Source organism: Terrapene carolina, unplaced genomic scaffold, assembly GCF_002925995.2.
Source record: "Terrapene carolina triunguis isolate 2854851 unplaced genomic scaffold, T_m_triunguis-2.0 Scaffold233, whole genome shotgun sequence".
Classification (NCBI taxonomy): domain Eukaryota; kingdom Metazoa; phylum Chordata; order Testudines; family Emydidae; genus Terrapene; species Terrapene triunguis.
The window spans coordinates 13,001,885-13,013,623 of NW_020664584.1; the positions used below are offsets into that span (position 1 = coordinate 13,001,885).

At 47.5% G+C, this 11,739-nt stretch overlaps 1 protein-coding gene across 1 annotated transcript in view; it reads right to left on the reverse strand.

The window, feature by feature from the left end:
* The window catches only part of CEP250 (centrosomal protein 250), a 122,002-nt gene that overhangs the window by 38,075 nt on the left and 72,188 nt on the right, over window positions 1-11,739 (reverse strand). The window contains exons 16-18 of the mRNA XM_029912595.1: window positions 10,759-10,886; window positions 10,393-10,562; window positions 6,550-6,729 (exon numbers count right to left, since the gene is read on the reverse strand). Of these exons, the coding sequence (XP_029768455.1) occupies window positions 6,550-6,729; window positions 10,393-10,562; window positions 10,759-10,886 (478 nt within the window). The remainder of the gene's footprint in view (window positions 1-6,549; window positions 6,730-10,392; window positions 10,563-10,758; window positions 10,887-11,739) is intronic.

The window sequence follows — 11,739 nt, forward strand, 5'->3', positions numbered from 1 at the left end:
ATGGTTAAAAGCCACATTTTTATTCTGCATAGTAAAGTTTCAAAGCTGTACTAAGTCAGTGTTCAGTTGTAAACTTTTCAAAGAACAACCATAACGTTTTGTTCAGAGTTACAAACATTTCAGTTATGAACAACCTCCATTCCCAAGGTGTTCATAACTTTTGAGATTCTACTCTACTAATCTAGATTTCAGCTTCTGCCAGAGAAAAACTGTGAAACTTGATTCCTTAAGGAACAGTAAAAGAAATGAGAAAGTCTACCTCCCAGCACAAAAAAACCAAACAAACCCACACCTACCAAAACAAGACACTCCACTGCACACAATTCTCTCTTGGGGAGAGGATGAGAGAACAAACAACACACGAGAGATGTATAGTCGCATTGCTTAATGCACTACTAGAAGGTGTTCAGATACCACAGAGATAAGTGCAATACAAAACCCTATATAGAAGACAATAGCATCGCAAAGATTGCAAACTCCAAGTAACACTGGGCTGATGCCAAAGCATAATCAGTATGGAGTGAATCATGTTAGCAGCTATACATACAGGTCTGAAATAATATATAAAGGCCATCATTTTCAAACTTAGGGGCCTAAAATTTGCAGTCTCAATAAGAGGCCTGATTTTCAGAGATGCTGAGCGCCTGTAGCTCCTATTTATGTCAATGGGCACTACGGGAATTCAATGACCTTTGGTGCCTATACATGAATTTCAAAAGCACCTACACACTCCTAAGTCATATGTCCCATTAACTTTGACTTAGGGGCTTTTGAAAATCCCAACCCAGGGTGGTCAACTTTAGGCATCTATGTTTGAAAATTTGGGGAGCAAAAACTAATTAAATTGTTCTGAAAGCTATTTCCAAATCCATGGACCTGTACTATGTGTTATTTCCCATCAAAAAAGAGTGCTGCTTGAGATGAACTGAAGTAGCTAAAGAGGAAGATGAAAGGAGGAGTATAAAATTACTAGTATGGGAGCGACTATGCTAAAACTGGGGTGTTAAACCTCTGAGCATGCCCAGTGTGTGGTAGATGCTTTTCAGAAGACTATGCAGACTGACTGAATTGAAGGCTCATGAGGCTAATAACGTGCTTGGCCTGTTCTCCTGATCAACTGGACTCCTGGGAGCTTATTAAATATATGACAGTCTGAAGCTACACAATGGTTCTCTAGGATAGCTCCCTAAGTTGGCCACTGTGCAACAGCCCAGTCTCCAAGTGACATATCACATACAAATAGGAAAACTGGAGTATACACTGGTCACTTTGCAGTTTCCTTATTTAACCACGAAGCAAGCTCTCAGCACTTGCTCTTTACCCTCCACTGACAACATTCCAGCTCCTGATTTACCTTCTGGCTCCATGCCTTAAAAGGAGGCAGATTTCCCTGCCCTCAAAGCTGTTCCTGTTTTCTGACATCTCCCTCTACAAGGAGGGTAAAGAAGAAATAGATACCTATCTTTCCATAACTGTTCTTCAAAGTGTGTTGCACATGTCTATGCCACTGTAGGTGATGCCTCATGCACAGATATCAGAAATTTTTTCCCCTCAGTGGTACCTGTCAGGGTGGCTTGAGTGCCCTCTCTCACTTTGCGCTACTGTGTGCTGGTGTAAGAGTGTAGAGCTGCCCCTGACTCCCCTCAGTTCCTTCATACTGGTCTGACTCTGATACAGAGTGGAAGGAGGTGGGTTGTGGAACTGACATGTGCAACACATCTTGAAGAACAACAGTTACAGAAAGGTAAGTAACAGTTGTTTCTTCTTTGAGTGATTGCACATGTCAGTTCCACTGTAGGTGACACAAACAAACAGCTACAGAGAGGATTCAGTCTATCTGAACAGTGATTGTAAGACCACCCATCTGAAACAGGAATCATCTCTGGACTGACGGGAAATGGAGTAACGAGAAGTGAAGGTGTAGACTGATAACAAAGTCACTGCTTTACAAATGTCAATAATGGGTACTTGAACCAGGAAAGCTGCAGAAGCTGCTTGTGTGCTGTCCAGTAGTATGCGCCTCTAGATAGTGGGGTTGTGTTAGTCAGTTGGTAACATAACAGATGGAGGAAGAGGTCCAGGAGGAAATTCTCTGAGAGGACACTGGACTGCCCTGAACTTTGTCAGCAACTGCCACAAAAAGTTGTGTAGAGGATCTGAATGCTCTAGTGTGCTCCAGATAGAAAGCTACAGCCCTTCTAACATCCAATGCTTCTGGTGATAGGGTTTTGGAAAAATGTGGGCAAATAGATAGCTTGGTTAATGTGCAAACTAGAGACTACTTTTGTAAGAAACTTTGGGTGACGCCGGAGATAAACTTTATCGTTATAAAAAACTGTATGTGGGGTGGGTTCTAATCCCAGATCTCTCAACTCACCAATCCTTCTGGCTGAGGTGATCGCTATTAGAAATGCCAACTTCATGGAGAGGTAGAGGAGAGAGCAAGTTGCAAAAGGGTCCCATCAGAATTTCCAGGACTAAATTGAGATCCCAAGGAGGGATGGGGTCTTGTACTTGAGGATATAATCTGGCCAAGCCCTTCAGAAATCGAGTAACAATGGGGTTGGAGAAAAGGGATCTATTATCCACCTGTACAAAATGCACCCTTCTAGAGCTAATCATCAAATTCTGTTTTAGATCTAGAAGATAGTCCAGCACAAGGTCCAGGGGTGCTCGCCGTGGAGATACATCTTCCCCAAGAGACCAAATGGAGAAGAGTTCCCACTTAGCCAGGGAAGTGATCCTAGATGGGGGTTTTAAATTAAATAAATAAATAAATTTCTACTATTTTACAAACACATTCTGGATAGCCTTCAAGCAGGACTTTTCAAAGGGCGTCAGCCATGAAGCATCCATGCTGTAAGATGGAGAGCTTGGAGGCTGGAGTGCAGTATGCGGCTGTGGTCTTAGGAAATTATGTCTGGATCCAATGGGGAGGGACAGACGGGGCTCGGCCGACAGGGTTAGTAGGGCCGTGTACCAGTGTTGGCAGGGCCATGCAGGTGCTATAAGGATGAGATGAGCATGGTCCTGCTTTATTCTGAACACGACTTTGCGAAGCAAAGAAATCTGAAGGAAGATGTATAGAAGGGTATTCTCCCGGGATAGGAGAAAAGCATCTGTCAGTGAGCCTGAGCTGAGATCCCCTCGGGAACAGAATTGATTGCATTTTCTGTTGGTTCTTGTCACAAATAGATCCACTTGGGGAATCCTCCAGAGTTTGGACATGGACCTGGCCACATCTGAGCATAATGACCAACTCGTGTTGATCGGTGAAGGATCTGCTCAGCTGATCTGCCAATGTGTTTTGTTTTTCCGGAACGTAAACAGCTTCAAGATGAACTGAGTGGGTTATACAGAAGTCCCAGAGGCGAACTGCCTCCTGACAGAGTTGTTTTGACCTCTCTTGTCTGTTTATGTAAAACATGATCGCCAAGTTGTCTGTCAGAATCAATAGATTTTCCCCACTATATGGGGGAGGAAGGTTAATCAGAATGTTAGGAACCATTAGGAAAAGAATAGATAACAAGACAGAAAATATAATGCCTCTATATAAATGCATGGTATGCCAACATAGAATCATAGAATCATAGAATATCAGGGTTGGAAGGGACCTCAAGAGGTCATCTAGTCCAACCACCTGCTCAAAGCAGGACCAATTCCCAACATCTTCAATACTGCGTGACCCAGTATGGCTGTTCTTATGTTCTTAAGTGAGAGGTAGCCCAAACCTGGGGATGGCAGTACTGGGGAAATCATAGGAGGTTTTCCTCTCGATAAGACCAGCTTGAGAGGTTTGGACAGCAGTATTGGGGGTTCTCAGTGTGGCGAGGAATGAGCTGCAGGCACAGGGACTGGCTGGACAGTTTTCAATGCTGGTGAAACCGGTACCGAGAGGCTAAGCAAGTCTCTTGTGGCTGCATATGCCTCTGGAGTGGATGGGAGAGGTATCATTTGTTGACTCCTTAAATGTCTCTCAGGGGACAAACTTGATGGACTTGGCACGGGCTCTGGAGGCAATGAACCCTTCTTAGGAGGTGATGCCTCTGAGGTGGCTCTCTCTGCCACATGCTTAATGGAGTCCCTGCCTCTGTCTCGCCTTGATACTGATGCAACAGAAGAAGATGTGGAACCCGAGGAAGGTCTGAGTCTCTTCTTTGGCACCAGGGATCGGGGTCAAGGAGTCGGAGATACGTCCAGTGGAGTATGCCGAACCGACACTTAAGTACTCAGGGCACTCTCCCCATGCAATGACTCCAGTGGGAGGGTCGAAGTGCTGCTTCCATAAGCAAGCACTTAAGTCTCAGCGCTCTGTCCTTTTTTGAGCAGGGCTTGAATCCACAACAAATGTGGCATTTGTCACCACTGTGGGATTCTCCTAAACATTTCAGACAGGTCGGATGGGGGTCACTGGCGGGGATGGGTTTTGAGCAGGTCCCGCAGGATTTAAACTCCAAGCAAGGCATCCTACTGGTACCAGTACTGAAAGAGAAAAAATGGTCCAAAAAGGATGCAAAACCAGAAACCTATCACTAATTTATCTATAAACTAACTATCCAGCACTAACAACTACTAATTATAATTATATACGACGAGTGAGAGAAGCACTTGAATCAACACGTCTGGAATTTCTCCGACAACCATCACTGACGATAAGAAGGACCTGAGGGGAGTCGGGGGTGGCTCTGCCCTCTTATACCAGCACGTGGCAACAGAGGGTATTCAAGCCATCCCGACGGGTACCACTGAGGGAAGAATATCTCCTACATCTGTGCACGAAGCACGCACACCCCTACAGTGGAATTGGCATGTGCAATCACTCAAAGAAGAACATAACTTCTACCTCCAAACTGGCTCCTGCTACTCTTGGACCGGCAGCCCCTGTCAGGCATTGGGAAGATGGTTGCCTTTATCCTATGCTCCATGCGAGATATTCTCTGCCAGGAGCATTACATTAGGGCCAAAAGGCAGTTTTCCGGATGCAGGTTAAGGAGCAGGGACAGTAATGCTGGCACTAGGGTGACCAGACGTCCTGATAAAATCAGGACTGTCCCGATATTCAGTTGTTTGTCCCGTGTCCCGACGGATGTATGGTCGGGACGCCATTTGTCCCGATATTTTGGCTCGGGGCGCTCCGGCTTTTTTATTTATTTTTTTTGCTTTGGCCCTGCCCCCTCATGTGTCCCGATATTTTGTTCTTGTCATCTGGTCACCCTAGCTGGCACTGGGACATAGCTTAGAGGGCCTAACCGAGAGTTTAGTGACTTTAATTGGAAGATAAACTGAGAAAAAAAACCCTGTTACAATGACAGGAGAATTGGGCTCAGCCTGGTGAAGGAGTTGCCTCATGTTACAATGGCTCATCTAACATCAGGCTCCCTGCTACAGTGAAGATATGAAAATTGCTCTGTTGACTTCTCCCCCCCAGACACCTGAGCTGAACCTTTTTCTGCAGACAGCTCATTCCGAGAAGCCAGGAGTCCCCATCCTAGAACAGAATAAAGGTGAGTGAAGTACAAATCCCTCATGCACTATTAATGCATGTAGCAAAGATAAATGAAAAGGCTCTCATATTCGCTCCTTTGGGCATAAGTAAGGCTATGTTTTAGTCATGGGTATTTTTAGTAAAAGTCATGGACAGGTCACAGGCAGTAAACAAAAATTCACAGCCCGTGACATGTCCATGACTTTTACTATATTCGCCTGACTAAAACTTGGGGGGAGGGGAGAAGGCTTGGGAGGGCGGCCCTGGGGGCACCATGGATGCTGGGGGGAATAGCCCGGGGGGGCGCCATGGGTGCTGGGGAGTGGGGGGTGGGAGGGTTGGTAGGGCTGGGGCAGGCTCCCTACCTGGCTCCTAGGAAGCGGGGACCCCAGCTCCTTGCTCCACATGCTGCCTCTGCTCTGCCCCAAGCCCCGGTTCTACAACTCCCATTGGCTGGGAACTGCGGCCAATGGGAGCTGCAGAGGCGGTGCCTATGGGTGGAGGAAGCAGGTGGAGCTAGGAGCTGAAGGAGGGGAGTTGCAGTTGCCCTTCCAGGAAGCCCCCGCCCCAGGTAAACTCCTATTGCTGGGGGTTAGGAGGGGCCAAGACTGCCCCAGCAGCAGCCAGTGCACCTGGCCCGGGGGCTGCCCGAGCTGCTCAGGCCGCCCCCCAGCCAGGCGCACCGGCTGCTGCAGAAGTCACGGAAAGTCATGGAATCTGTGACTTCTGTGGCCTCCTTGACAAACATGGAGCCTTAGGCAGTTCAGGAAAGATTTCCCCCACTCCCTACTCTGCATTACACAATTGCCCAGCTGTGGGCATTTCATCTTCCTTTGCAGTATCAACTATCCATCACTGTCAGAAGTAGGACACAGACTTTCATGGGCAATCACCTGATCTGGGTTGGTAGATCCTGATTTCCTATGCTAAAGAGAAGATATTTTATCACCTTCAAGAAGCCTCTTACTTCTGCCTAGACACCTGTGTTATGGGAAACTTCACCAGTCAGGAGACAAAAGATATCTGCTGTTTAAATGCACAAGTTTCCCTCTCAAACCTTTTACCTCTTGCCTGGCATTTTCAGCCCTAGCTCGCTCCTCTTCTTTCTGAGATTGCATAGTTGCAGCCTCCTGCTTCAGCTCCAACAGCTTCTTCTCATAAGCACCTTCTGCTTCTGCTTTCTCTTGGGCTGAGAGCTCCGACACCTCTTTCAGCTCTGCGCGGTGCCATTCCTGCTCACTCTTCTAACAATCAGAAAAAGAGCCATTAGGTGCTTCAGACTTAGGCCACCTCTTCGTATCACAGCTTGCTGATATGGCACCAGCCAAAGGCCCAGGTCAGAGTTCCCTCCACCAACATGAAGCATCAACAGAATACACATTACAGGCAGTGCTGTGGGTAGGGATAGAAGCAGTTATTTTCCAAGGGGACTCCTAGTGACCTTGGAGGGGAAACTGCACCCCGCCTCCCTCCACCTGCTGCCCCTCCCTCCTGTGAGGATTCTCTCCCTCTGTTCCTGTAGGATTTTCCGCATCACCATCCCCAGTATTTGCTTCTACTCTTATTTTCTGTGATCCCAGAGCTTAATTCAACATTTTGATTAATGCATAATAAGCGTAAACTGCATACAGAATGAGGAGACCCGCCCCCATGACTGAGGCTGGGCCAGAGTGTGGAGCTACTCCATGGCTCCCTCAGCCAAAGTCCAGCAGGAAAGGAGCACAGCTTCCTGCAGCTCTTCTGAGGCTCCTCCTGACTTCTGCATTATTACACCCCCTGGGCAACCCGCTGCAAGGTGCCAGCGCCTCAGGTGGCTGTTTCATATCTATCTGTGAGCCTGGGCAGAATTTCAACCCCTGGCTGTCAGGCCTTCTGAACATAGTTGATTGCAGAGCCAGTCCCAGGGCCCTCCTGAACTTGGGGTTGGATGTGGTGCCCCATGGCAGGTCACATAATAGCAGCAGGGAAGAGCCTGAGAAAGGAGCCTTTGCACACCTGCAGCAGCCACTTTCAACCACTGCTGCCTGGCCCCAGCAAGGAGTTGAGGAGGAAAGGTACTCACGCCTATCACCACCAGCCACTGTCACCAGCTAGGTGCTCCCTATGCTGCCTCGACCAGAGGAGTGACTTGATCAGGCATCCCCAACTAGCCATGTACGCAGCATGTTACCAGTAGCAAACCATAAAGCAACAGTAGCCACAAACGGCATGCATGAAATCCCTCTTCACATACACCAATTGCTGACTAATTTCAGGTAACTGAGCCACTGGGAAAAGTCACCATCTGTTTGTGGGTGCAGGGGCTGTGTAAAGGGTTTTATGTGTCTAGTTCATCCTGCCCTACTGTGCCTGGGTGTCTACACTGAGCAATTTCTCCTTCCATTGCCCAGTCCTGATCCCACACAGCGTTGCTCCTCGAGCACTGGATAAATAAACTGCAATACAAAAAATAAACAACCAGATTTGATCACATGACAAGTCACATTAGGACAGGGTTAAAGTGAGACGATAAACTCCCTCCAAGGCACTGAGATACAGCTTTACTTACATCTCCCATCCAACCCATCATCTGGGTTGGTTATTTCTACCAAATTCACGGTCGTGAAAAACGCGTCATGGTCGTGAAAATCTGGTCTCCACTGTGAAATCTGGTCTTTTGTGTACTACTACCCTATGCTATACAGATTTCACAGGGGAGACCAGCATTTCTCAAACTGGGGGTCCCGACCCAAAAGGAGGTTGCAGGGCGGGGGTTACAAGATTATTGTAGCAGGATCGTGGTATTGCAACCCTTACTTCTGCGCTGCTTTCAGAGCTGGGTGTTTGGAAAGCAGTGGCTGCTGGCCAGGTGCCCAGCTCTGAAGGCAGCACTGTCAGCAGCAGCACAGAAGTAAGGGTGGCAACGGGCAGTCGGAGAGTGGTGGCTGCTGGCCAAGGGCCTAGCTCTGAAGGCAGCAGCACAGAAGTAAGGGTGACAATACCATACCATCCTTATTTCTATGCTGCTGCTGGCAGTGGCGCTGTCTTCAGAGCTGGGCTCCCGGCCAGCAGATACCGCTCTCCGGCCACTCAACTCTGAAGGCAGTGCTGTGGCCAGCAGCAGCGCAGAAGTAAGGGTGGCAATACCATGACCCCCCTACAATAACCTTGCAATGTCCCTACTACCCCCTTTTGGGGCAGGACCCCTACAGTTACAACACTGTGAAATTTCAGATTTAAATATCTGAAATCATGAAATTTATGATTTTTAAAATCCTATAACCATGAAATTGGCAAAAATGGACTGTGAATTTGATAGGGCCCTAGTTATTTCCTTTCTCTGAGCAGGTCTGTACTGCAGAGTTAACTCGGGGGATCAGTACCCGGGTTGGCCTAATTCAGGTGTGAGCAGTCACACTGCAGAGCCATATGACAGTTGCTGTGTCTACAGTGGATGGATTCACCCATGTGAGATGCTAAGACTTCTGGCGGTACATCCTATGGTTCTCTGTGCTGCACCAAGCTGAGCTGCTCTAATTCTTTCCCAGTGAATTGTGGGAAAATCTGACAATCCCGGGCACACCGGGAGAATTGTGGGAAGGCGCTGGAGGACTATCTGCACTTGAGAGGTTTAGCCTGTGTCCTCACTGCAAAGTAGGTATGTTACCAACCTGGGTCAAAGTGACACCTGGGCTTAAGCCTACAACCCAGGATGGATCAGCTAGACCAGGTGGAAAGCACTATCAAGCTTGGGTGAGAGGTCTGAGTTTTTAGCTGGGAGGTGGATTAGGGACAACATGTGAGTAAGAGCCCGGGTTAAATCAGCAGTTCAGCACTTTGTCAGAACTTCATGACTTTGTTTCCTGTTGCCCCCAATCTAATCTCTTCAGGTCCCATTGAAGCTCGGCTTTGACACCATTGTGTTTCTTCCCCCTCCACTGTGGTATTGTCTGCAAATTGTTCACAATTATATTCCCCTTGAACACCCAACGAAGAATAAGGCTTGATGATAAACTTCACCTCCAGGGCAACAGCCCAAACAAGCAAAGGCATGAGAGGGAGCTCTACTTGAAGAGCAACACATACTGAGAGACTGTCTTGTTTCACTTGATTGCCTCTATGATGCAAGCAGCCCCAGGATCCACTTGGAGAAGCTATATGGACCAGCACCGGTCTGCAGACCAAACTTTAGAAACACCATCATCATACCCAGCTGTACACGCAGCCATGCAGACTGGTGGACTGACAGACCCATATTAAACAGCAACTTATTCATAACATTTATTCCACAAACATCACCCTCTTCTGCTTGAAGAGCATCTGCAAACAGGTTAAAGTTTTCCCAGATTTGTCCATTGTTTCATGAACGTTGTGTGCATACACATCATAGTCTATGGATTGCTTAAAAATGGTCCACTGCAAATATCTGCTGTACAGGATATACTTCTATTTTTCCTCTATAGAATGGATTATGTAACGAAGGATTTTCAAAACTGTCTGAGGGATCTGGATGCCCAATTCCTATTAGAAATTAATAGGCATTGACACTCTCATTCTTACTGTACTTAGTGGCCTTCTATTTTTTGTCACCACCACAGTCATGATCACAAAGTAATTGTATGAACATAGCCATGTATTGGCAGCAAGTCTGTATATGAAGCACATGCACCTCAAAGAGACAAAACAAAACTTTAGAGCTTTGGAACGTCCTAGCTGTCTTGCAGTGGAATGGAATCCAGCATACAAGGTGTTGTTAGTAAATCATACAAGGCTGCAGTAGCAAACATTGTACAGGGAGGGTCAGTACAGTGTCTGAGGAGAGCAATAAACATTAATGAAAACATTAAAATGGGCCCAGGGGCTTGCCTAGTCTTAACCATTCAAACCCACTGGCTTTGCCCTTTGACAATGGCCATCCTACCACCTACCAGCTCTTGCAGGAGCTTGTTCATTTTCTCCTCATACGCAGCTTGCCGAAGGCTAAGGGTATCTTGATATTGCTGCTCTGTCCGTGAGAGCTGCTGTGCCATATCCTCCCGCTCCCGCTCCATTGTGGACCTCTCTGTTTCCAGCTCACAACGAAGGCACTTCACTTCTCCTGCAGAAGAGGAGACATGGCAAGAGTTTGAACCCCTCTCACTTCCTTGAGCTATTAAGGGCTCAGCTGCACCATGCCAGAGCCTTCTCTGTCCCAGACAGGGAAAGGGCCATGTCCATCTCTCATTTCCCAGAGGCCCCTCTGCCCCATCCACGGAAGGGGCATCTCCGGTGGGCTGTGCTTCTCAGCCTCTTACCTTGTATCACCTCTTTGGCCTGGGTGACTGTTTGAACGTTGATTTCCAACTGACCCCTAGTGACCTCCAGCTGAGACACCTGCTGCTGAGCCTCGAACAGGCTGGATTCTAAGATCTCCTTTGCTGATCTACAGGATATAAATACAGAGCAATAATAAATCTCTTGCACTTGCAGTGTAGCTGTAGTCATGTCAGTCCCCAGATATTAGAGACATAGTGGATGAGATAATATCTTTTATTGGACCAACTTCCGTTGATGAGAGAGACAAGCTTTTGAACTTACACTGAGCTATTCTTCAGGTCTTGGATTCTGTACACAGAGTGTCACAGCTATATATATGGTGGAACACATTGTTTATCATAAGTAGTTAACACATATTTCAAGGGACCATTCCAGGTAAAGTGAAGTTAATGGGCCACTTCCATGCAGTCCATTTCCATGCTGATGACACCACTCCCAGAACTCCATCACCTCCCGGCACAGTGGAGATGATCAAGTGCCTCTCTGCTTGTTTATATAGTAATTGCCGAAGTGTTGTCCATCAGGACCTACACTGTGGCATTTTGGAGGACTGGTGGGAATGCTATCCAAGCCAGTCTGATGGCTCTCGGTTCAAAAACGTTTGTGTGGCGCTTGAGATCATCCTGGGACCACAAGCCTAGCATTTGCAGGTGGTGTAAGTGGGCCCCCCACCTTGTCCCTGACAAATCTGTGACCAGTGTCATCATCATGGAGGGGGCCATTGATGACTTCAGTGCCAGGGTTGGTACTAGTGCCAATGCTGATGCCGGCGTCAGGTCAGCTTTCGGTGCCTCTTTTTCTGCAGAGGTCTTCAGAGTTGCCTGCCTGCTAGATGGAGTGCTGAAAGATGTGGGTTTGGCCATCAAAGGGGTCTTCAAGCTTGGCTTTTCTGGATCAGATGCCACTCTCTTAGATTGCTCCAGAAGATGGAGTTTCAGCCTTGTATCCCTTGACTTGCA